The sequence below is a fragment of the Labeo rohita genome, chromosome 17 (genome assembly GCF_022985175.1).
Source record: "Labeo rohita strain BAU-BD-2019 chromosome 17, IGBB_LRoh.1.0, whole genome shotgun sequence".
Lineage (NCBI taxonomy): Eukaryota > Metazoa > Chordata > Actinopteri > Cypriniformes > Cyprinidae > Labeo > Labeo rohita.
The window spans coordinates 35,524,152-35,549,744 of NC_066885.1; the positions used below are offsets into that span (position 1 = coordinate 35,524,152).

The following is a 25,593-nucleotide window of genomic DNA, read 5'->3' on the forward strand; positions in this document are numbered from 1 at the left end:
TAACGAAACAATTACAAGGAGACTTTATTAAGGTGGATCCAGTCAAAGAACATCTAGTCTCATAATACTCAATATCAGCGATTCGCATCGCTCTGCACATTTTGTGTGTCTTTCTCATTTAACGCTCCTGATTCAGATCATCAGCTCATTACGAGAGAGATCCATGAACTGAACCGAGTTTCAGGTTCAGAGAAATGTGCCGAGCAGTGGCCCCGAGGACTGGAGTCGAGAACCACTGCTCTGGATGGCGTTGATGGGCTCAGTTCAGCCGTCTCTTTTTTCTTGTTTGCAGCTCCTCCAAAAACTCACGGACAGCCTCAGGAGTGACGTCCTAAAACCAAACATCCATTAGAATTGAGCTTTACATCTTACTTTTCTCAGTAAGTAACTGTTCTCATCTTTACCTTTCTCTGGTTTGCAGACTGCTGAAGAAACTCACGCAGCTCATGTTTCAAGTCATTGTACTCTAGACGCAAAAGGAAAAAGTCCACATTTTATTTTCAAAGCAGAGGCACGTCTATACTAAACCCTAAAATACTAGTCTTCAGTGTCACACGATCCTTCAGAGAGTGAGATTTTACAAAACAAGAAATGAATACATGCATTACATTAATTTCCACTCCATTTCTATTTTGAATGCATTTTCAGCATTGCTAATAATCAGAAATGTTTGTTGAGCAGCAGATCAGCATATCAGAATGATTTCTGGAGGATCATGTGACGCTGAAGGCTGGAGTAACGACGCTGAACATTCATAGAAATAAATTGCAGTTCAACAAAGAGTCACACAGGAAACAGTTACTTTAAATTGTACTAACATTTCACAATATTACAGCTTGTACTATATTTTTGGATCCATTAAATGCAACCCCGGTGAGCAGAAAGAGACTTCTTTCCAAACTTTTTGTACAGACAGACCGACTCTTACGGTAAATGATGTCGAGCTGCTGCACGTGGTTCAGTGAGGTGAGGCAGGACAGCAGCAGCTCTTCGATCGTCAGCGCTTCGGCTTTGGCTTTCTCCTCGTATGCGAGCAGCGTGTCTGACTCGTCCAGCAGGAAAGGAACACCCGTCTTTACATACGTTCTCTATACGTAATATTTAACATAAAAAATAGAATATTGTAGAAAAACAGACTCTCGTATGGATAAAACATTGCTAAATTTAAGACCTGCTAAGAGTCATCTTTAGGAAAAGAGTTTATCAGGAGGACAATAACAAACAGACAGTTTTTCAGGTAAAGTTGGTTCATTGTTGAATCAGTGATGTCGTCATCCAGTTCAACTCTCTTTCAACAGTATCTGCGCAATGAAGCCGACCAGAGACGGGCAGTATTTCAAATACATGGATTTATTTAAATACATTTCATTTGAGTATTTTTGGATTTTCAAAATACATAAAATACTTTTTGCCAAACAAGCTTTTTTTAGACTTCTGATTTCCAGCATCAACAAGTATACAAAAACACAAAGATTAAAATGTATTTAAATACAAAATAGTATTCTGAATACATGCATTTGAAATACTGCCCATCCCTGCAGGAAATCAGCAATCCCGCATAATACATTCGATTTTTTCCAAAGGTATTTAAATACAAAATAGTATATACATGTATTTGAAATGCTACCCATCCCTGAAGCCGACACAACTCCATGTGTGACAGAAATGGAGGTAACAGATACCATTTCAAAGATCCTCTAGAACAAACGTTTGCTTTTTAAATTGATACTCAAAACTGAGATGCATGAAACCCACCTTGCAGTCGGTGCATGTGCAGAGTTTTGCTCTCCAGAAATAAGGCCAGAACACAGCGCCAGCCCTCGTACCCGCCGCATCTTTGGCCTTGAGCTCATTTAAAGTGCATTTGAGAACTTTGGAGGGCTGTTGAGCCAAACGACATGGTGCCGAATCAGGGCTGGACGCACGACCCTGCGGCTCCAGCGGTCTGGCGAACACACACAACAGGACGCACATTCACTTTGGGCCTCATTTATCAATCGAACGTAGAAACGAGCGCAGATCCGAGCACACAAATCATCTTACGACAGAGTTCACGTGTGATTCATGAAACATTCGTATGTTGCCAATCCCGTCACAAAAAAATGATGATCGTACGTTGATAAAAGTGGCGGCTAAAAACAATCCTCATCTGAATATCACGCCCCTAAAAACACCCCGGTTTAGAAGCCTTGCCCCTAGAGTTTACGACACGGAGAAACGAAACCCGGCCAAAAAGAGGAAGTAAACTCATGAAAGAGAAATTGATCTTACTCTAAAAACACCTTTTAACCTTATATTTACAAACTAGCATTCATTTATAAAGTATGTATATTAAATACCAATAAATATAACGAAACACTTATAAACATCATAGCCTATTTAGTTCCTCTAATCCACAACAAACCCTTTAAACTGAACGGTATTACAGAACAAGAACAGAAAACAAGAGCTAAAATGAATGAATGAGTAAAGTGAAACTATATGGCACTGGGTTCACAAGCCTCTCATCCACATCCAGATGTTTCCATTATTTGCCATGTAACATTTGTGCTAAACTATTATTCTTGATGATGTTGAAATGCAAAATAAAAAATAAAATAAATATTTAGACATAAAAAACTATTATCCATGATGTAAACAAGTCTTTGTACTTCACTTGTGTTCCAATTATCCATGTAAATCATCCTTCACATGCGCAAAAATGTTTATTTTGGTGCTGCACTTTATTCTGAATTTTACAGCAGACCTTTTAGATTGAGCAGTGAAACGTTTATGTTTGGTTGACTGTATTTTAGTTTGATAAATGGCTGAAATGTCAAGTTAGCAATGCTGAAATGTTGTGTGTGTATGTGTGCGTGTGTGTGTGTGTGGCGCCTGCGTGATCAGTCACATTTAATAAAGCAGACATTTAACAAATAAAATGCATTAAGAGTGTCGCAAAAACAAAAATCGGCCTATGCTTGTTGCAGAGTTTGTTTTTCTTTTGTTAATCTGTTAGTTACTAAGAGAAATATATTTTGTGTTGTCTAGACCCATTTATTTTATTCCTTCTATAATTTCTGTTTTTCTCCGTTCACTGAAGTGCAGCAGGTGTGTGATGTGACGATGTGTGAATCCTCACGGTCTGTTGTTTGTGCTGCTATTTGCGCATATAAATTTAACACGCTAAAAAACTAAAAAAAGCTTTGTTTGTCGGTCAGGAAAATAATCTAAATGAACAAAATGCTGTCATTATAAAATTCTCCAAAACTCTCTACGCTGCACACAAATTCAGGCTAACTCAAAAACTTGCGTGCTCGAGCTCAGACCTGACGTGAGATTTGATCGTAGCCGCCGCTCGCGTCCATATTGATAGATTCCAAGTTTTGCGTAGAAACGACCGTACGCCAAATTTTCTGTCGTACGCTCGTTTCATAAATGAGGCCCATTATGTGTAGGTTGGGAGATGCCAATCTGGAGTAAAATCATGTCTGGACTGGTTAAATCACACAAGACTTGCTGTTTCTCACCGTTTCTTCCTGCTGACAGTAGGAACTCGCTGAGGACGTTTCTTGGCCACTTGTATGTAAACATTTTCCCTTCTCATCTGTCATATCAGCATTCGTTTGCTCTTTACAAGGGCTTTGTTTATTCAGAGGAGAAACTAAAAAAAGAAGACAAAAAACAGAAATGTAGATACCACAGAAATCAGAATAGTTTTTTTCTAACAAAGCAATGATGCAGTGACTGCAGTGTGATGAACTGAACAAAAATGACAAAACACATCCTACAGACACTATCAAACTGACCCACCTGCAAAGTGAACCGCGTACGTCCAGAGGAACGGCGCTCGATTCATACAGCGAGCGCAGATCATCTCCATCAGCGCATCGCAGTCCACCGCCGGAGCCTCCAGATGCTGAAACATCAAAACAAGATCATCAACGAGAAAGCAAAAGCAAATTAAACACTGTGTGTGTGTGTGTGTGTGTATCTGAATGTACTTTCTCATGGAACCAGTCCTCACACACGACACACTGGATCATTTCTTCATTCACCTTGAAAGAATTAAAAACAAGTCAAAAACATCTGCACTTCACTAACAGGTAATTCAGCACAAACCCATATCATGCAGTAAACGCTGAGGGTCGGAAGAGTCACACACCTGGTCGTCTTCATCAGGATACGGTCTGTCACACGAGCAGTAGCGTCCAAAGAAGTTGTGATTGTACACGTTCTTCACATTTTGTCCTTCTTTGTCCTTTGAATGGCACATTACAGCACATTAGATCACTTAAAACATCTGGGCAAACTCAAATGCTCATCGTTTGTGACACTTACGGTGTTAAGTTTGCATTTGAAGCCATGAAATTTCTCATTGCCACAATCACAACGAAAGTTCCTGTGACAAATCAAACAAACACACTCATGAACAACCCATAAATCAAAGTGTTTTCCATCACAGACATTTGTGATCAAAAATAACTTGTAAAAGAGCCAAAAATACATTGCATGGGTCAAAATGATCGATTTTTCTTTTATGCCAAAATCATTAGGCTATGAAGTAAAGATCATGTTCCATGAAGACATTTTGTAAATTTCCTACTGTAAATATCTCAAAACATTGCTCTGAACTTCATACGGACAACTTTAAAGGCGATTTTCACAATATTTAGATTTTTTTGCACCCTCAGATTTCAGATTTTCAAAGAGTTGTATCTCAGCCAAATATTGTCCTATCCTAAGGGTCAGCTTTCAGGTGATGTATAAATCTCAATTTCTTATGACTGGTTTTGTGGTGCAGGCTCACATTTCACACTTCTTGAGTTATTCTTACTGCTTGACAAATGAAATGTTTGAGTCAATCTCGAGACTACAGAAGCGCTGATCAGATGAACGGATGAATCTTTTAGACCTTTTGGTGTAAAGTTCACAGATGTCGTGTCCATCATGACATGTGTTCGCACAGGCCAGACACACACCGGCCGGCTCCATGCCAGCCTGAACGCACGTGTTACACGCAAACACGGCTTGCCTCTTCACGTAACCCTGAAACACAATAAATAAACAAACAACTCAGCACACACCGAACAACCCTCAACCTGCCACAGCAAATACATACTTTTACATCCACAGCACACACTGGTTGGTTTCCATATTTTATGGGACATTCCATAAGTATGTTGATTTTCGTACTGTACAAACTGTATACTGTACCCCTAACCCTAAACACAACTTTCACAGAAAACATTTTGCCTATTTACATTTAAAAAATGAAGTCATCAAATTAAAAATGAAAACCGTCAAAACATCATTTAGATGTTTTCCTCACGTGAACCAAACAATGACAGATTTTACTATTCTTTACCTGCACCAACGACCACACACACACACACACACACACACACGTCTGGTTTATTATCTTTGTGGGGACTCTCCATAGGTGCATTGGTTTTTATACTGTCCACACTGTATTTTCTATCTTCCTTACCCTAACCCTACCCCTAAACCTAACCCTAACAGAAAACTTTCTGCATTTTTACTTTCTCAAAAAAACTCATTCTGTATGATTTATAAGCTTTTGTACCCATGGGGACCTCAATTTAGGTCCCCACGGTGACACTAGTCCCCATGAGTCTGTGTATTCAGGTTTAGGTCCCCACAAGGATATAAAAACAAGTCCACACACACACATCAATGTTTGTTTTTGTGAATTGTGGGGACTTTCCATAGACTTCTATAGATTTTATACTGACCAAACGATATTGTCTATCCCCTAACCCAACCCTAACCCTAAACCTACCCCTCACAGAAAACATGTTTGCATCGTTACACTTTCAGATAAACATCATTGACTATTTTTAATCTTTTTTTAACATTTTAACATGTCAAAAAATTTCAGGTTTTACTATCCTTGTGGGGACATTTGGTCTCCACTATGTAGCAAAAACAAGTCCACACACACACACACACACACACACACACACACACACACACACACTGTTACCTTCGGATAAGAGCAGTGATCGGGGTCACTTCCAGCCAGCACAGCGAACGCCTCATACAACTCATCTACTGCGCACCGATCCATCACACAACACACACACAAACACAAAGCAACAACACGACACACACACGCGTACAATGTACGGGCTCAAAACCACGGCGACCTAAACCGTCACGTGAACCCGATGAAAGAGCAGCTTTCAGAAGCGCCAATCGCCGAAACACGTCACTTCCGGGTTGCGAATGGACAAACGGTGGCGGGAACAGATCTATTTAGAACGTGTCGGTGTAACGTTTCTATATTTCTTACGAAAACCACGTGTGGGTTTGAGCAGTTACATAGACGTGTGGACAATTTTCACCCCAAACCAGCGGAAATCCTTAAAACGTTATTGTCAAATGTTTATTATTACTATCATTACGCATCAGTGTTGGTACTGTGGTGGTATTTTAACAGCTTTTCTTAACATGATTTTGCTGCGTTTCTGAACTACAACATCTTCCTCAGCTGAGTGTGAGTGTGCTTCTTCGTCAGGGAAAAAATAACCTTACAGCGTGTGTTGTGTGTTTTGTTCCGCACGTGCTGTATCCCCGCCTCTCCGTTGTCAGGGTAACGTGATGCGCGCTGACGTCAGCAAAGAGTTAGCGCTCGTCGAGCAGTCGGTGTGGTTTGTCGGTAACGTTTGTCCGTTTATTAGCAGTGCAGATGGAGGTGACGGTCACGATGGACCCGCTGTTTCTGGCCTGGAGCTCCTGCAGGAGACGGAGGTTCCAGAGATGCTCCGATATTTGCTCGAAGCTCCTGTCAGAAAGCCCGTATGACCAGGTTAGTGAACGGTTAACGTTAGCAGTTAGCTGAGCGGATCGGCGCTCGTAAGCTCATTATGAGGCGCCTGTGACACATTTCATCTGCTGGATTCTGAACTCGACGTGTTTGCTGGCATTTAGCGATCTGATGATGTTTATAGACGTTTACTGATTGATACACCGAAGTGTTCACACTCTCCCCGTTACTTTGTTTGCTAAGGAACCTGGTACTTGTCATGTTTCTGAGGTAACTGTTTTGAAAACTTTCATTAAGCGCGTCAGTTGTTCCTCATGTAGTGTTCCCAATATTTCCTATGTGTCACTCCCAGTATCCCCGTATTCCGTGCCCTACATTGTTTGTCCAGTAGGCCCTGTCGTAGCTTTCGCTTGGCTCAACCTTTTCCTCCAGTGAAGGTGGTAACAGCACTCATCCTCCGTCTGTTTAAATGTAACTGTGGATGATCTGAAGAGTGTGGCGTGAAGGCCTGTTGTGGTAAAGGCTGAAGATGATGTGGTCTGATGGTTTTTAAGGCGGCGTGGAGCTTAAAGACCAGAGCTCTGACGGAGATGGTGTACATCGATGAGGTGGAGGTGGATCAGGAGGGCATCGCTGATATGATGTTGGATGAGAGCTCCATCGCACAGGTTGCACGTGAGTAGATTATTGTCCCAGCAAGATCATTTACGCTTCAGCCCGTCAAGTCCAGGTTGTCTGTACTTATGTGGTGCAGCTCAGTTGTTCCAGGTCTTTAGGCCCTGGTGAACAGCTTTGCAGGAACTAAGCTTCAACGTCTGTAAGCCCCAGACTTCTGTCAGAGGTATGCTTCTCCGTTTCATCTGCGCCTGTTTTGGTTTCGTCAGGTCCGGGAACATCGCTGAGGCTTCCAGGAACGAGTCAGGGCGGAGCGCCCACTCCAGCTGTCAGGTTCGGCCTCATCTGCTTTTTCAGACGGTTTTAACTACAGTAACCTTTGGCCCTGTAGCAACTGAAGCACGAAACTGTAAATTACTAGCAGCGTCGTTGTAGCGATTACAGTACGTCAGTGCTTTGGCTTTGCTGCTCTAAGCAGTGACGCACTGAAATTTCAGTAACTGAAGATGATCAGCCAAAACAGCCATTCTCAGTTTCAGATGAAATCTTTGTGGACGGGCAAAATCAGTGACGAAAACAATGACATTTAATTAGCGTTTCTCTGAACGCCTGCTTTTTGACTACGTCATTGTGCTCATGATGTTGGCAAACTACAACCGGTAAATTGTGTGGATGCTAGGGAAGGCTTAACTGTTCGATTTCTCGTTACTGATATGGATTCATAAATCTCAAGACGGGTCTTGTAGTCTTTTTAGTCAAGTTTTCTGCTGATGCGTGAACATCACTAAACATTATTTGTAACACCTGCTGTCAAATAACTGCGATAAGGTTTACTTTTGATATGAAACAATCTCAGCTTGCTAGTTTGTGCTTTTTGCTGTTCAACACAAGAGCTGCTGTTTACATTTTAGTTGTCAAATGAACCGTAATACCGTGATGTTGGATGCAGTCATGTAGCCCTGTAATCCTTCCTTTATCCTCACATGTATGTTAATGCTTATTTGAGGGCTGATACCTCACTGAAACATTTAACTGTGTTGTGTGTCCTAGACCAATGACTCAGTCAGGACGTCCCATCACTGGATTTGTGAGGCCCAGTACACTGTCTGGTAGACCAGAAACTATGGAGCAGGCCATCAGAACCCCACGAACTGCAAGCACGGCCCGTCCGGTCACCAGTGCTTCAGGCAGATTTGTCAGATTGGGAACGGTAAGGTGCTGTGTTGCCTTTCAGAGCTCATTTTATGCATGGCATTGTTTTCCTCACTATGTACAGTGATTTGTCATGCCGTGTCGGTTGTTGGACTGGATTTTCACATGCAGTAGTTTCCTGATTCTGCAAACATTTGTAGGAATGAAATGTTGTAACTCTCTTTTTTTTTGTTTTGTTACCGTGTTAGGCCTCCATGCTAACCAATCCAGATGGACCATTCATTAACCTTTCTAGGTTAAACTTAGCAAAGTATGCCAAGAGACCAAACTTGTCCAAGGTATTTTTAACCAAATTGGAAAACTGCGTGTAAAACTTTTGATGTTTCTTGAAAAACTTACATTGTGAAACAAGTAGTTCCTTTTAATTCTGATCTAGTGTAATATTTGTGTATATTATAATATAATATTTCATAATATATTAAGCTAATGTGATTTTTATAAACTTTTGTCTCTCCCTCTCACACACAAGACCTTGTTTGAGTACATCTTCCATCATGAAAGTGATGTAAAAAATGTAAGTTGGTCTCATATCATTGTGTTGTCATAGCTGTTTGCTGTGTTTCAGACATTTCAGTTTCCTCTTTGCCCATCTGCAGGCATTAGATCTGGCTGCTCTTGCCACTGAACAGGCTCAGTTCAAAGACTGGTGGTGGAAAGTACAACTGGGAAAATGCTATTACAGGTGAGAGTTAGTCAATAATGTAGTAAAACAGACGTACACCTTTTTGAGGTTCAAGTTATAGGAGCAGACTGAATGAAGAAAAAATAAACCTGCACACTCCCTTAAGTACTGTTTGTGTTTTTGTACTAGTAGCCTGTTTTTTTTTTTTTTTTTTTGGTCAAGGTACTTTAAGGTACTTGTTTGGCCCAGAAGTTGGTAATAAACAAGCAGTGCTTATGGGAGTGTGGACTTATATTTTCTTCTTCATTCAGATGAGAATTAGTGACATGATTTCTGATGCTGTTGTTTCAGCATTGTAGAGAAGTGAGCAATAATTGTTCTACGTAATCTGTAATCTGTTCTGTTTGCAAATCACTTGACCTGCATGAAATGGAGAATCAAAATGTTCTTGACATTTGCACAAAAAAAACACCATGCGTGTCTCAGAACTCAAAACGAACTCCCCAGTTTAAAAGATGATTCTTTTCTGCCCTATTGAAACACATGGATTTGGAATCGGGAAAATCGTCATCACCACACATAATCATGGAGACTTGTTCTCAACAACTAATGTCTGCTGTTAAAGGACAAGTTCACTTCCAGAACAAAAATGTACAGATAATTTACTCACCCCCTTGTAATCCCAGATGTTTGTGTCTTTCTTTCTTCAGTTGGTAAGAAATTATGTGTTTTGAGGAAAACATTTCAGGAATGTTCCCCATGTAGTGGACTTCTATGGTGCCCCCAAGTTTGAACTTCCAAGATGCAGCTTCAAAGGGCTCTAAACGATTCCAGCTGAGGAAGAAGGATCTTATCTAGTAAAACGATCTGTCATTTTCTAAACAAATTGACAATTTATATACTTTTTAACACCAAATGCTCGTCTTGTCTAGCTCTGTGATGCGCATGTGTAATCCTGTTCAATACAGTTAGGGTATGTCGTAAAGCTCCCATCTCATTTTCTCCAATAACTTCAAAATCGTCCTGCATCGCTGCAGAGGTACCAGCCCAGTGTTTACAAAGTGAACATGCGAAGAAGATCAAACGGCCTTTACAAAAAAGGTAAAACAGCGATGTAGGACGATTGGAGGAGATGGCGTGAGACGCCATTGGGTGTAATATGCAAGCGCTCGTGTACAGACGTGCTTTACTGCTGTCTATGCATTAGTGACATCAGTCACACTGTTACTGTTAGTAGTATGAAAACATAGTAGTATGAAAGATTTCCACATGTAATAATCATTTCATATGGAAAGATGTTAGCCAATTACAGTGGTGGGTTTTTCTGTTGACGTCTCACCTTCTAACTGAGTGCTCAAATCAGAAAAATTCTGGGTAGAAAATGGCCGTTTTATCTACATTATCATCATTTTTTTAAATGAAAAAACATACTGGGATTACAAGTGCAACTCAGCTAACATTATAAAATAATTTTGAAATGCATTTCATGAGCCTTCTAAAGCAGTATTTTAAATGTGCTCACCCTCAGGCCATCCAAGATGTAGATGAGTCTGTTCGTTCATCATAGAAATGTGTCATTCCATCACTTGCTCACCAATGAATCATCTGTAGTGAATGGGTGCCGTCAGAATGAGAACCATGAGAAACAGCTAAAAAAAACATCACAATAATCCACACTACTTTATTCCATCAATTAACATCTTGAAATATTTGGACTCATTCTCACGGCACCCATTCACTGCCGAGGATCCTTTGGTGAGCAAGTAATGGAATGACACATTTCTCAAAATCTGGGTCCGTATTCACAAAACACCTTAAAGCTAAAAGTAGCTCATAACTTGCTGATTCAGGAGAAAATATGCCTCCCGATCTACATAAATGCGTCTATGTTCACGCAAAATCATTCGTGATCCAGCTTCACCTACAACAGAAGTGATTATCATTTTTTTTGTTTCTTTGTTTTTTTATGAAAAAAAATTCACCTTTCCTAATGACTTGTTAGTTAGCAAGAGGGGGCGGGGCGAGCAGAGCTCATTTGCATTTAAAGGAACAGTCCTTCAGAATGGGATGATTTTTGCAGAGCTGATTTTGACAAGGTAAAAAGGGTGTTGTTTTACACAACAATTGAGAATTTAGAATTAAGAAGTATATTATAGACTTTTCATTAAGACCCTAAAGAATCATATCAACTTGTGGAAAATGGCCATCCGATGACCCCTTTAAAAATAATGGGCGTATCACTCCTAAATTTAGGACTCCTAAATTTTTGCTCTAAGAGTATTTCACAAAGCGTTTTAGGGCTAAAAATAGCTCCTAAATCTGTGAAACGTTGAGAGTAGTGAAGAGGACTCCTAAGTCACTAAGACTAAATCCCAAACTATCCTAAAATGGCAAAGTTGCCAGCAATCTGCTTCAGATTTGATGATAATGAGTTTTTAAAATGGTATCACCTTAAACATTGGGGTATTATGACTGTTGTAGAACTTGTCTGGGACAATTTTCCTTTGATTATATAGAAGGTGACCAATTACCAATAGAGACCAACAGGCACCATTACAGCTACCATTAAAACCAGTACAATTCCCACTATAACCAGTAAAACATTACAAATTCTGTGATGGATTTTCCTCTGATTATTCTGTGTAAGAAGCCACATCATCTCACACAAGGATTTATTTCACATAACACTCGACTGACGTCGTGAAGTGAGTTTGGAGTGAAAAACATCTTATTGAATGTGGTATTTTCACGCACTTTCAGATGCAGCAGCATTTACTACACAGAGCTGTAGTTCACTGAGAAGCTACACAATCAACATTATTATCACAGCGCAATTTGATAATATCGACGATATCGTCTGCATGGTTTTGCGTAGCTTTTGTGCCCACATTTTCAACAAATGTTCGTGTTTTATGTACTGTTCCTTTTAAAAGAGATGGTTTGTTTGTGTTGTGTTTGTAGACTGGGTTTGCATCGTGAAGCTGAGAAGCAGTTCAGATCAGCGCTCGCACACCAAGAATTTGTCGATACTTACCTCTACCTTGCGAAGGTACCGCTTGACAAGTCGGCCTTTGTTGCGTACATCTTCCCGTAATTACTTCCCAGTAAGAGCTCTTTATGCCACGCAGGTGTATCAGCGACTTGATCAGCCAGTCACAGCCCTGAATGTGTTTAAGCAAGGCTTGGACCACTTCCCCGCCGAGGTCACGCTGCTCACGGGAATTGCACGCATCCATGAGGTATTTGCGTATTCGTTGTCCTTTTTGTAATGTTCACATCATTTTGTATACTGTGGATTAATTTGTCTTATTTATGTAATAGAATAATCTACCTGTCTCCATCAGGAAATGAATAACATGACCTCAGCCACAGAATACTATAAAGAAGTATTAAAGCAGGACAACACACATGTGGAGGCCATTGCCTGTATCGGCAGCAATCATTTTTACACAGACCAGCCAGAGATCGCCCTGCGCTTTTACAGGTGACATTATTTTTTCTTTTATTCACATTATTAAAAAAAAAAGAGGGTAGAACATTGAAAAGCTTCCATTATTCAGCAACCACAATCGCAAACAGTACAGTTTGTTACTGAGGTTTGTTTGCAGATTTAGTAGCAACAAACAGCACAAACGTCTTTGACACTTTCATTTGAGTTGAAAATCTTAGTGGAGATCGCTGCACTCAGCGTCCGTGTTTGTCAGTGTTTCCAGATCATCTACTTTTTTCCAGCCCAGAGAGAGTGTGTGTGTGCAGGTTACCAGGTTGTGAAGATTAAGTAAAACAATGGGCAGAAAAGGTTTTTTTTTTGTTTTTTTTTTTAGGAGAAAGTCTCTAATTGGATGATGTGAACTTGACATTTTACTCTGTGAATTTTTTTTGTGTGTTTTTCACAGAGTGTGACTATAAGGATAGAAACTGTTCACTTTATAAAGATTATAAAATCGCATAATCAAGCCTATATGGATACCTTGGCAATAGAATCGCCACTGGCTAGTATTTTTAGTATTATTTTTAGTTTAGTTTTTTTTTTTTTTTTTTTTTTTTTTTGGCAAGTGTGTGTATACAAGGCCGGCGCAAGCTCAACTGATTATACATTTTGCAGTGCACGTTTTGCAAAACATAACAATTATGAAAACAACTATTATTATTATTATTATTATTATTATTATTATTATTATTATTTATTTATTTATTTTATTTAGATGGATGTTTAGTTTCGTTTTAAATTTTGTATTTATATTTTGACATTTCTTTGATTGTTTTTCTTTAAATGCCTTTATTTTCATTAAATACAGTTCATACAACATATATTACCATTTAAACGTATCAATGTATCAATGTTTTTCTTATATTTAAACTCGTTTAACAAGCATTTTAGAAGTAAAAATCATCGCGAAAAGACCAATGTGGCTTGTTTAGGTAACTTGGCTTGCTTTGCATAAAATAAAGTAATTTACAGCACAGAAACTTTTGTAGATTAAATAAAACATATTTATACATATATAGTTTTCCAAGGAAATGCAAGTCGATGGCTCAGAGAACTACCCTCACTTGAAGAGGATGCAAAGTATCAGCGCTCATTACATACAGCTGAGTTGTTGCGAGCTGGGTTACACAAAAACTACCCAAAAACTAAACAAAAGTTTAAATAAACGTTGAAATAAAATAACCATGATTTTAGAGTACACTATAAAAAAAGCAACTGATGCAAGCTGGTAATCACTTAAGTAAACGGGGTTTGGATGTACATATTTAATAGCCTTCACCTGGTCCACCTGTGTCTCCCCCACTTTCTCTCACACACATACAGTTTTAATCGTTTTGATGACATTTATGCATGTACATGAGGGTGTTAATTTAGATTTAGAATAACTACGCTAATGGGGTGATAACTTGTTGATATGAGTGCAGTGCTTCCAAATGAATGCCTAAAACTTCTGTCGTTTTTGCCGCCCTGACTGTGCTGCCTATATGCACACATATGTCTATATGGTCCTGTGTGTGTGTGTGTGCACATTTATTTATTTATTTATAGATAGATAAGTGTGTGTATATATATAGTTACAACTAACTATGAAAATGTCTAAAAATGAAAATGTATGGATGCATATTTGTCATTTTAACAGAACTGTTAAGAACCGATCAAGTTGATCAACTGTTGTTGATCATTCAGTGTATCTGTAAAAAAGAATTAACTATAAGTAATAATATTGATAATATGGTTAAAAAAAAATACAAGCAATGCTCTGCTTCTGACTAAATAACTTTGGTAACATCAATAATGATTCATCTATATTTAATTTATACAGTGAAGATTATGCAGTTATTTTACATTGAAAATTTATTTTAGACCGACCTGAAAAAAACTGAAAAGCACTGTTTATTGAATTTGTGTCTTTGTTCTATTGTATTTATTTTCTGCCATTGCTTGTAATTTGGCTATCTGTAGACTTTTTTTTAGCACTGAGCCCATAGTAACAGACAAAAAAAAAAGTCAACCTTTTAACTAGGGATGGGGAGTCGACTCCAGAAGAGTTGATTCCTTGAATAGCCCTAGAGTCAGAGTCGACTCTTGGTGTCAAATCTGAAATTGCAGAAGTCTTCACTGATTCTCAGATCCTTATATACAGTAGTGCATGGCAGTTGAGTGCTGTATATAAGCAAAAAGTGAATGCAATTAAGCGAGGATCTGTTTGCAGTGCAGTCCGTAGTCTATGCGGTGCAGAGGCAGCAGAGGCTCAGTGCTTCATTTACACAACATGCGTTTATAGTGCGCTATGATCTGCGACTGTGTATTTGATTGCAAATTCGAACGTTGTTCATAGTTTTTTCTCTCTCAGCGTAGTGATAATCTTTTTACACAGTAATACTATCATTCATAGATATAAAATGACGAAGAAATCATTTTTAAAAGGCAACAGAAACAAGGCAGTGAAAGACCACACGTTCCAAGTAATTATCACCAGCGATTTTATCTACTACTCATCAGCTGTTTGGTTCTACTCTGCATTCCAACTGCCTCAGGATTAATGGTCTAGATGATCTAGAACTCTTGCCGCAAAGATGCAACAGAACAAACGATATTGTTTCACTTTAGGTGAACCACAAGTCAGTGAGCAACAACTGAATTATTTTGGACATGGTCAGCTTGCTATTTACTGCTCCACCCTGAAATATAAATCGGCACGTGTCGTTACAAATGCTAAGTTGAACTGCAGTCGAATTAATATGGACAATCTACATGTGTCAATATACTTTTCTCTCTTGATCCTGGTGGTCGGAGATATACAGCTCAATCCGGGCCCACATGCCTCGGCTTGTGGATTGATCGGCAGGAGCTTCAGGCTGTCGGGATGAGGATCTCGGACTGCGGTTCGCTGATCGGATTCTGCTGCGCGACTGTGTGGCCCAGTTGAACTGTGAGAGACTGTGCCCTGTAGCTGGTGCGTTGGTAGATGGATTTTGATGCCGGCAGGTTGAACCGGATCCTACAGGACTAATGAGTGGAAGTAGTGGTGTTCCTTTAAGATCTGACATGTTGTCTGCTGGCGATGTTGTGGAACGTTCTCGGGATGGCTTGGCCTGCTGCGTGGATTCAGTTTGCAGTGGTGTGTTGCGCAGAGCGAGACTTGGATTGAAAACAATACATCTAGAATAGGATTCTTCTGAACAACATCATCAGAACGTTTTTTTTTTTTTTTTTCAAAAGTTATCTCTAAAACCTAGAGGAATTTTTAGAGGACACTTAAATATTAGAAGTTATTTTGAAATGTGATGAAATTAGAACTTTGCTAACTGGATCTAATCTTTTTTTTTTTTTTTTTTTTTTTTAAAGGGGTCATCGGATGCTAAGGTCACTTTTTCATGTTGTTTGAACATCAATGTGTGTTGGCAGTGTATGTACAAATCTACCCTATAATGATAAAAATCCATGCAGTGGTTTTTAATTCATCTGTAAAAATAATATCCCCTTTTTCAAATCGAGCCGTTCTCAGATGCCTGTCGTTGTGGTGTCACAGCAACAGAGGCCGCTCCCACGATAGTTGATTGACTTCAGCATTTTACCTCGGATCAGCTGTCACAGTCCGCCCTCTCTGTTTTGATGCCGGAGCAGGGATGTAAGTTAGACAGGAATTGAGCAATTGAGGTGTTGTGTTGCTGGATGTAATAATGAACATAGTGGTTGTCATTTACTCCCGACATCTGAGCCGCTGAAGATGCAGTGAATTACGTTTGTTTGTGAAAGGAATGAACCTCCCGATCTACATATATCCGTCTATGTTCGCGCGAATCATTCGTGATCCAGCTTCACTTACAGAAGAAGTGAGTATAAGATTTTTTTTTAATCTTTGCGATCGCCTTTCCTAATAATGTGGTAGTTAGCAAGTTTAGCGGCTAAACATGGCTACATGTGGCTAAAGTAAATAGGTTAGTCACTCCACAGAGAGAAGAGAGGGACGGGGCGAACAGAGCCCATTTGCATTTAAAGCAGCCTTGACCAGAATGGGTTTATTTTTGCAGAGCTGATTTTGACAAGGTATAAAGGGTGTTGTTTTACACTACCATTGAGATTTTTTTTTTTTTAACCAAAGTATGTTTTCATTAAGTACTTTTCATTAAGACCCTAAAGAATCATATCAACTTGTGCAAAATGGGCATCCGATGACCCCTTTAATATATGTTCAAGCGAAACATGATTACATGATAATATTTTAACTTGTATGGTTGATATTCCAGTATATACGTGCTTTAGAAAAGATAGAGTTACAGGTAGGGGTGGTGGTGTATTAATATATATTAAGGATTCATTTAAATCTACATAAATTATTTAGAAGAATTATTTAAATGTTTTAAACGTAACTGAAGTTCTCAGAGATTTTAATATAAACTGGTTAAACAAGCATTGCAGAAAAAAGCTCAAGGATCTGACTTCAAAATACGACTATCGACAGATGATCAACGGCCCCGCTCGTTTTATCAAGAAAACACAAACACTAATAGATTTGGTATTTACAAATAAACCTGAACGTATAACAAAAACATATCATTTAGTTTGTGGATTGTCCGACCATAATATGGTATTAATTGCTGGAAAACTTAAAAAAAAATAAATAAATAAATAAAAAAAAGATTAGGAAGTTATCACGATAATCATGAGGAATTAGTATAACTTGAGATTCCTCTTAAAGATCTGGCTGAATTTGAGAAGGAATTAATGGCAGTAAGTTGGAATGAAGTATTACAACATAATCAAGTAAATAAATGTTGTGATGAATTTATGATAAATATCAATCATATTGTAGATAAATTTATTAAAGGTCGTAAGAAATCGCATGCAGCTTCCTTGGATAAACGATACGTCAATTAATGAAATGAAGAGATCATGAAGAGATTTAAGACTTTTCTTAAAACTAGACATGAAATAGATTTTCAGTTGTTTAAAGGACTGAGAAATCGAGTAACTAATGAATTTCGTACTTCAAAATCAAATTATTATATCAACATATTATCTGAAGCTAAAGGTAATGGTAATATAATATGGAAACAAATTAACAGTTTAATAATACTGAAAAGTAAAGCTCATGATAAATATTCTTAAAGTTGAAGATGAACTTGTTCATGATTCAAAAAGAATTGCAAATATATTTAATTACTTTTTTTATTCAATCAGTAAAAGATCTTGCATCTCATTTTTCAAAAGTTGATAGGCAGTACTTAGTCCTGGATGAAGCTGATAATCAATTCATGGATGAAGTCCCGGATGAAGATGACAATCAGTAAATTATTTGAAATTCAGGAGGTGGATCAATCTGTAATTATGAGAATTATTAATGAGTTAATTACGACATACAATTTCAAGTGTGAAAAGCCCTTCTGAGAGAAGCCGTCAATAAGCGGATGTTTCTTGTCTCTTTAGTGTTTAACGCAGTTGTCATTGCAAGGAAATGCTTGTTTTGTTTACTGTGTTGAGACGTGCTGAAGAGGCATTTGGTCTCGTACTATCACATACCCTGTCACTGTCGTGTGCTTGCGTGGCCCTTTGTTGTGATAAACAGTAAAATGTGTCCAGCTGAATTAAATTTCTGGTTTTGTCAGACTGTTATAAAAAAAAGGTTAGTATACCGCGGCAGCGGGTACAACGGCAAGGGACATAAGTATTGCTTTTTATTCAACCTCTTTCCTACACCATGCTTCACTTCTGTTTCAGTTTTTATGACCAGCCCTTACTGTGTGTTTCCAAATCACTACTATTACTGCTGGAATTGCCAGTCTGCAGTAAGCAGATTTCATTCCTTCTATTACTAGTCATTCAAGGCTAAACTTCATGGCCCTGACAGAGACCTGAATCAAGCCAGAGGACACTGCTACTCCTGCAGCACTCTTCAAAAACTTCTCATTTTCCCACACTCCCCTTCTGACTGGAAGAGGTGGAGGTACTGGTCTGCTTATCTCTAATGTTTGGAAATGTACTCCTTTGCCCTCTCTGGGTATCAACAGCTCCTTTGAATCACATCCAGTCACTGTTACCCACCCTTTTAGAATTCATTTTGTAGTTGTTTGTCCACCCCCAGGACCACAAGGTAACTTCTTGGATTAATTAGATGTGCTGCTCTCAACCTTTCCTGAAGATGGTGGTACTCTAGTTGTGCTTGGAGACGTCAACATCCATCTAGATAAATCTTTCACACTGTGCTGGTTACTCCACTGCACACCTCGGATCACTTCCTCCTCACTCTTAACCTAAACTGGGTCCTGACACTACAGTTATTGTCTCTTGATGCTAACAGTGCTGCTTATACTTTCTGCTCCACTCTGACATCTTGTTTAGACACAGTCTGCACTCTTCCAGGCCAGCCTGTACCACCCCTTCTGCCCTTTGGATGTCTGATGTTCCTCCAGAATATCGTTCTAAGGTCAGGGCTGCTGAAAGGATTTGGCGCAAATCAAAAAATCCTACTGACCTTTAGAAAATAAGAAAATTACTAGTCATCCAGTTTTTTGTCAACTATTCTGTTAGTTTTTCAAATTGGTATGTTTCGTCGGGCCGCAAAGAACTATAGAGCTGAGTATCATCAGCATAAGTGAAAGCTAACACCATGTTTCCTGATGATATCTCCTAAGGGTAACATGTAAAGCGTAAAAAGTAACGGCCCTAGTACTGAGCCTTGCGGTACTCCGTACTGCACTTGTGATCGATATGATACCTCTTCATTTACTGCCACGAATTGATGGCAGTCAGATAAGTGTGATTTGAACCATGGCAACGCATTACCACTAATGCCAACATAATTTTCTAGTCCATTCAAAAGAATGTTGTGGTCGATAGTGTCGAACACAACACTAAGATCCAGTAGCACTAACAGAGATGCAACCATGATCGGGTGATGAGAGCAGGTCATTTGTAACTCTAATGAGAGCAGTAATAATTGTGAGGATACTACCTTTTCTACTATCCTTGACAGAAAAGAGAGATTCCAGATCGGTCTGTAATTAACTAGTTCTTTGGGGTCAAGTTGTTTGAAGTTTTTGGGGATTTGGTTACAATTTTATCCCTAATAGTATCGATCTTGGAAATAAAGTAGTTCATAAAGTCATTACTGCTGTGCTGTTGGGAAATGTCAGCTCCTGATGACGCTTTATTGTGTCGTAACTTTAGCCACTGTGTTGAATACATATTTGGGGTTATGTTTGTTTTCTTCTAAAAGAGATGAAAAGTAATCCGTTCTAGCCGTTTTTAATGTTTTTCTGTAGAATAGGCTACATTCACATCATGCGGTATGAAATGGCTTTAGTTTTGTTTTCCTCCAGCTGCGCTCCATTTTCCAGGCTGCTTTCATTAGGACACGAGTGTGCTTGTTATAGCATGGCGTCGCACTGTTTTCCTTAATCTTTCTTAAGGGTAAAAGAGCAACCGTATCTAAAGTGCTAGAAAAGAGAGAGTCCATAGTTTCTGTTACATCAGTTCTAAGGAGCTTTAGCTATACGGTGTATACACAAGACTAGATAATGATCAGAGATATCATTGCTTTGCTGCAGAATTTCAACACTATTAACATCAATTCAGTTTGACAGTATTAAATCTAGAGTATGATTTTGACAATCAGTAGATCCTGACACATGTTGTCTAACCCCAGTAGAGTTCAGAATGTCTATAAATGCTGATCCCAATGCATCTTTTATCAACATGGATATTAAAATCACCAACAAGTAAGACTTTGTCTGCAGATAGCACTATCTCAGATGGAAAATCAGCAAATTCTTCAATAAAGTCTGAATTGTGCCCAGGTGGCCTGGATACAGTAGCCAGTACAAACACCACAGGGGATTTATCATTAACATTTGTGGATCTCTGCATCATATCTTGTGTAAATTCAGCCTTTGTCTCCTGTTTTTATTTAGGCGTTTGCTGCAGATGGGTGTGTTCAACTGCCAGCTGTATAATAATCTGGGCCTGTGCTGTTTCTACGCCCAGCAGTATGATATGACCCTGTCGTCCTTTGAGAGAGCTTTAGGCCTGGTGTCCAGTGATGAGGAACAGGCTGATATCTGGTATAATCTGGGACATGTTGCAGTGGTAAGCAGACACCCTGTGCCCTCCTACAAAACCCAGTGTCAACTGTATACCAGTCTGCAGATCAGAAAGGGCATGGCCGCTCTTCATAACAATCACTGTCTCTCACTGCTAGAACGAACTCCACCGCTGAGTGTTCACTCGAAAGTGATTTGTTCTGACATGAGGTTTAGAGATTTTGTACTGATTTTATCTGACCGATTCAGACCAATCAGGCATTTGATTCATGCTGATATCACTCAATAACCCACTCAAAAGAACATCTTTTTTGTAAACCAAACATTTAATGCTGCATGGAAAGCCAATTTTTGGCAAAAATGGCAAACTTTTAATTGGCAAAAGTGTAAGGACTGTTTTATTTCTCTTATTGTAGATTTTCTGAGATTGGTTTGGAAATAAAAAAAAAAACAAATTGCATATTTATTTAGAGGAAAAGGGTATTTTAAAGCATTGAAGGTTGCCATTGTTCCCAAAGCAGGAACAGTTAATTAAAACTGCTGATTCCACATGCACTGTGTCAGGAAAAAAATCTAAATGTCAGTCTGTAATGACCCAACTTATTAATTATTAAACTATGCACATTTCTGGCTTTTCTCCTCTATTCCGCAGGGCACTGGTGATTTGACTCTGGCTTACCAATGCTTTAAACTGGCCTTGGCTTTTAACAATAACCATGGTGAAGCTTACAATAACTTGGCCGTATTGGAACTACGGAAAGGCCGCATCGAGCAGGTCAGTTTGGTTATCTCCTGGTCAAACAGTCTCACAATAACTAATGTCTTCCTTAACAGAAAGTTACATGTTACTGTTCCATGTGTTTGCAAAATGAATTAATACTGAATTGAATCCACACTGATTGGGAATCAGAATGTATAGTGTGTCATGTAAATAAGAGATTCATAGTGCAGTGTGTAGTGGGTCATTGACTGTGACAGGAGTCTATAATGCGCGAGCGAGCGCGGTCAGTTGTGCTATAAAGGCAGAGCATATTTTGCTCCGATTCTCCATGTAATCCATTCACAGTTTTGCCGTTTGTCAACGAGTGACTTAACGTGAATGCTCTATATTTCGCAAGTCATTGCTATGATTGACAGTGTTAACAGAACAAAATCATGATGAACTGATGTCAAAATAGAGCGGTGATGCAGAGTAAACTCAGACTAAGAAAACTACAGCAGCAACAAGTCTGTGTTGGCTGAATATATTGAGCAGCTTCTGCAGTTAAAGATAAAACTTAAAGCACTGTTTTTGATCTCTTTTTCAAGGCAGTGTTTAAAAAGAGAGATGTTAATGACAATAATACAAATATTTAAAGGTATTTAATGCATTATTATTATAGCATTAATATTTCTTTCTTTTGCAGTTAACTAGTTAACAAAAGTTAAATCTTTAAATCATTAAGGTGTCTGGCCTTATTTTTTTGAATGACATGAGACTTTGTGACTTCTTACACTTGCTATGCTTTTTATTTCAGTACAGTAAAGTAGTAAAATTTGTTGTAATAGTCATTTTATAATAAATCCAAAGCAAAACTTGATAAGAACTAGGTAGTCTTTGTCACCGTGATGACTTTGCTGTGTCTTTTGGTATAAATTATTTATTTTGCATTTTGCAATGTTTTTGGATCACTATTATACAAATTAATATAAAACATCTATTTAGAAATTTACCAGTGTAAAACCATTTTTAAAGTTGAAGTAAAATGCAGTGAAATCAAGAATCTGTGATTTGTTAATTCTCTTTAACCTTTATTTAATTAAGAACAAAATATAAAGATTGCCAATGTTTTCACTGATTAACTTAAATGTATTTTGTAAATATAAACAAATTTAGATCTTGACGACTGCAACACACATTTCACAAAATGTTGGGACAGTTTTTTTAAGTTTGGGTTTCTCAGTGTTTTGGCATCGTGTAGTCAAAGTTTGGTGTGAATCGTATGATTCCCCTTGCAGGGCTAGTTAAAAATTCAGAGAAAAACCCACATTCAGACCAAAGAAGCTGATTTCCTGTCTTTGAGCACGTTAAGGGGCCCGAAGGGCCTGAATGATTGAAAGAGAATAATAATCATTATCTTTAGTAAAACAACAGGGTCCTGCACCGGGCCGTAATAAAACAACCATACAAATACCAAGGTTTAACAGTACTACTCGGGTAAGTAATAGCCTACCAAAAGTTGTTTGATTAACATTAATAACACAGACAGCTGCATTGCTATCAGACTGTTGTCACGTTTAGAACTAATGCATGGATCCAGTGTATTTACAAGCGACTGTTTAAGTCAAGTGCCTGGAGAACAGTTTAATGTGCTTTTTATAACTCTTCTTCTTATCAAGCACATCCTGCAGTTTAACAACACTACACTGCATTTTACACCAATCACTGATTTTAGCCTGTTTTGTTACCCATCCCTCAACAGTACCTGACCTTAAACTTATACTTAGAGCTTGAGCTGAACTCTGCTGGAAAGTGGCCCTCCAGGGTTGCGTTAACGGCCTTTAAAACTGGACGCGGCAGTCGCGAGTGTCTAGTTCATTTTCAATGGGAGACGTGCGGAAAGCGGCAAACAGCGGGCGGTTTCGCTGGCGGCGCGGAGGCGGTGCTCGTGCACCCAAAATCCTGCCACTTCCACGAGCACGGCGCTTCGCGGCAGGCGCCGCCAAAGATACAAATGTTTGATCTTTTTGTGAGCGGCAGCGGTAGCCGCGTCGGCTTTAACCAATCAGTGAACAACCAATCATAGAACACTGAAACACTGAAATTATAACGGACAGCTTTTTTTATGCTCTTAAGGCAATTCTTCAAAAAAACAACTCCACTTGTGCCAAACAGAAAAAAAAAATAATGACAATAATTAATGACAGGATGACACAAACACAAATTTCCGTTCTGTTTTATTTAGTTTTTAGTAAATACAAATGTGACCTTGACAGTTGTAACTGTGGAAACATCCGCCCTGAGACCGCGTGGCGAACGACGCCTCAACGGCACAAAACGCTTCCACTACAAGAGAAGGTGGCGTCGCGTCCCGTGTGAAAGGGCTTCTACCCTTCGCTTTGACACACTTCTCTAAGCACTTCCCCCTGGAGGAATCGCAGTCAAGTTTATGTGGACAGACCGTCAACCCCTCGATTATGATCAGTGGAATACCACAGATACCACCGTGCAACGCGACAGTGACGTCACAGCAGAAGGCGCTTTATTTTATTAGTTTGTGTTAATTTTAGATTTTTTTTTTTTTTTTTTTTTTTTTTTTTTTTTTTTTTCCAACAGCCCAAGCATACCTGTAGTCATATAGAATAGTGCATCAGACAAATTCATAAGGGGAAACATGTAACTAATAAATCCGCTGCGTAGCGACTTGCGAGTGGTCAGGAGTTTAGGATGTTTCAGTTGAATTCATTGCATGACTGTAGTGGCACTCACACAGCGTAAGCAGTGACGGACATGTGAGACGAAAGTTAGCGATTTAAAAAAAAAAAACCCAAAAAACAAAAAAAAGTAGTGCCCCAGAAGCAGGATTGAACACCCTGTAATACATTTGCTAAAAAGATTTGCAAATGTGCCTTTAGGATTAAGATTAGAATAGGCATCTTGACTCATGAAAGACTTTTGTTTTGGCACAGGCGAAGGCTTTTCTGCAGACTGCTGCTTCATTGTCTCCTCACATGTACGAGCCGCATTTTAACTTTGCCACGCTCTCTGATAAGGTATGACTCACAGCACTGATGTGTGCTATTCTGTCGTTTAAAAAATGACAATATGGTTCCTGGTTAAATTATTTGAACGGAATAAAATGACTTTCAACCCTAATTTGTTTTTGTTTTTTTCAGCTAAATAAATTTGACAGTGTTTTATTTTATTTTAACTGACCTTTCATTGTGACTTGAAGGTTGGCGATCTTCAGAGTAGTTACATGGCCGCTCAGAAGTCAGAGGATGCTTTTCCTGAGCATGTGGACACTCAGCAGATCCTAAAAAACCTCAGACAGCATTTTGCCACCCTATAAGACGACTGTTATCACATCACTGTTCAGGGATAAAAATGACCTGCAAGGATTGTAGCTGTATAGATATATGTGTATATATAGACCTATTTTGCCTGACATTGCTTAAATACAATGTTTATCATTAAAAAAATAAAAAATGATCATGAAAATGGCATTGTTTTTTTTGGGTTTTTTTAGTACTGCTCTGATTAGGCAATTTCACGTAACACCTGCTCAGAAATACGTGTGCTCTAGCATATGTACAGTTTGTCTGAGCCGTTTGTACAGGTGCACTTGATAAGTCGCAGGAGATGCAGCTACTTCTCAAACAGTGTTGGGTAAAGCTACTTTTAAAAGTAATGCATTACAATATTGCTGAATTGAATTCAGTATTGTTACTTTCTCAAAAAGTAACTAATTATGTTACATAGTTACTTTTTATGGAAAGTAATGCGTTTGCGTTACTTTTTAAATCTGGGCTGTGCTTGCTTCTTTGTTTTTAATATAAAAAGTTCTATTTTTAGCAAATGTAAAAGCCCTTTCACACCAAAGTGAAATGAATCAGCCTCAGGCTGATGGAAAAGTACATTCACGTCTGTATCTGTATAGTAGAACACAGAACAAGAAAGTTCAACACTCTTCAGCAATTAAAGAAAAAACTGAAGCACAAATGTTAGTCATTTTATTAGTATGATTGAACTGGATCATACTTATTAATTTTTTAAAATAATTTAATAACAATAATTTAAACACTGTTATGTCTTAAGATGGCTCTTATGGATTAAGAAACTTAAATGGGTCATCGGATGCCC

At 38.7% G+C, this 25,593-nt stretch overlaps 2 protein-coding genes across 6 annotated transcripts; one reads left to right on the forward strand and one right to left on the reverse strand.

The window, feature by feature from the left end:
• LOC127179993 (putative E3 ubiquitin-protein ligase UBR7) lies at positions 1-6,126 on the reverse strand. The gene is given in 12 exon segments (XM_051133875.1): positions 1-331; positions 405-466; positions 929-1,088; positions 1,756-1,908; positions 1,910-1,945; positions 3,510-3,643; positions 3,793-3,898; positions 3,984-4,037; positions 4,145-4,240; positions 4,321-4,381; positions 4,895-5,028; positions 5,987-6,126. Coding segments are annotated over 12 exon segments (1,152 nt in total). The 5' UTR covers positions 6,071-6,126; the 3' UTR covers positions 1-259.
• Positions 6,127-6,214: 88 nt separating this feature from the next.
• ttc8 (tetratricopeptide repeat domain 8) lies at positions 6,215-24,954 on the forward strand. Of its 5 annotated transcripts, none has more exons than XM_051133869.1 (16): positions 6,215-6,373; positions 6,687-6,811; positions 7,013-7,039; positions 7,324-7,444; positions 7,654-7,717; positions 8,435-8,594; positions 8,785-8,874; positions 9,066-9,110; positions 9,193-9,278; positions 12,180-12,267; positions 12,347-12,457; positions 12,563-12,702; positions 20,622-20,796; positions 21,403-21,525; positions 24,420-24,503; positions 24,686-24,954. In XM_051133869.1, exons 1-16 carry the CDS (start codon positions 6,229-6,231, stop codon positions 24,800-24,802), a joined length of 1,701 nt encoding a protein of 566 aa, XP_050989826.1. In that variant the 5' UTR covers positions 6,215-6,228; the 3' UTR covers positions 24,803-24,954. The 5 variants fall into 5 exon arrangements, with proteins under 5 accessions (XP_050989826.1, XP_050989827.1, XP_050989828.1 ...); XM_051133871.1 differs by having other exon boundaries at positions 6,362-6,499; XM_051133870.1 differs by lacking the exon at positions 7,013-7,039.
• The last annotated feature ends 639 nt before the right edge of the window (positions 24,955-25,593 follow it).

Excerpts from the sequence above, each read along its gene's own strand:
- ttc8 (XM_051133869.1), top strand. The coding sequence starts at position 6,229 with ATGGACAAACGGTGGCGGGAACAGATCTATTTAGAACGTGTCGGTGTA. Across the intron at positions 9,111-9,192 it reads ATGAAAGTGATGTAAAAAAT|GCATTAGATCTGGCTGCTCT; the intron begins GTAAGTTGGTCT and ends GCCCATCTGCAG. Across the intron at positions 12,703-20,621 it reads ATCGCCCTGCGCTTTTACAG|GCGTTTGCTGCAGATGGGTG; the intron begins GTGACATTATTT and ends GTTTTTATTTAG.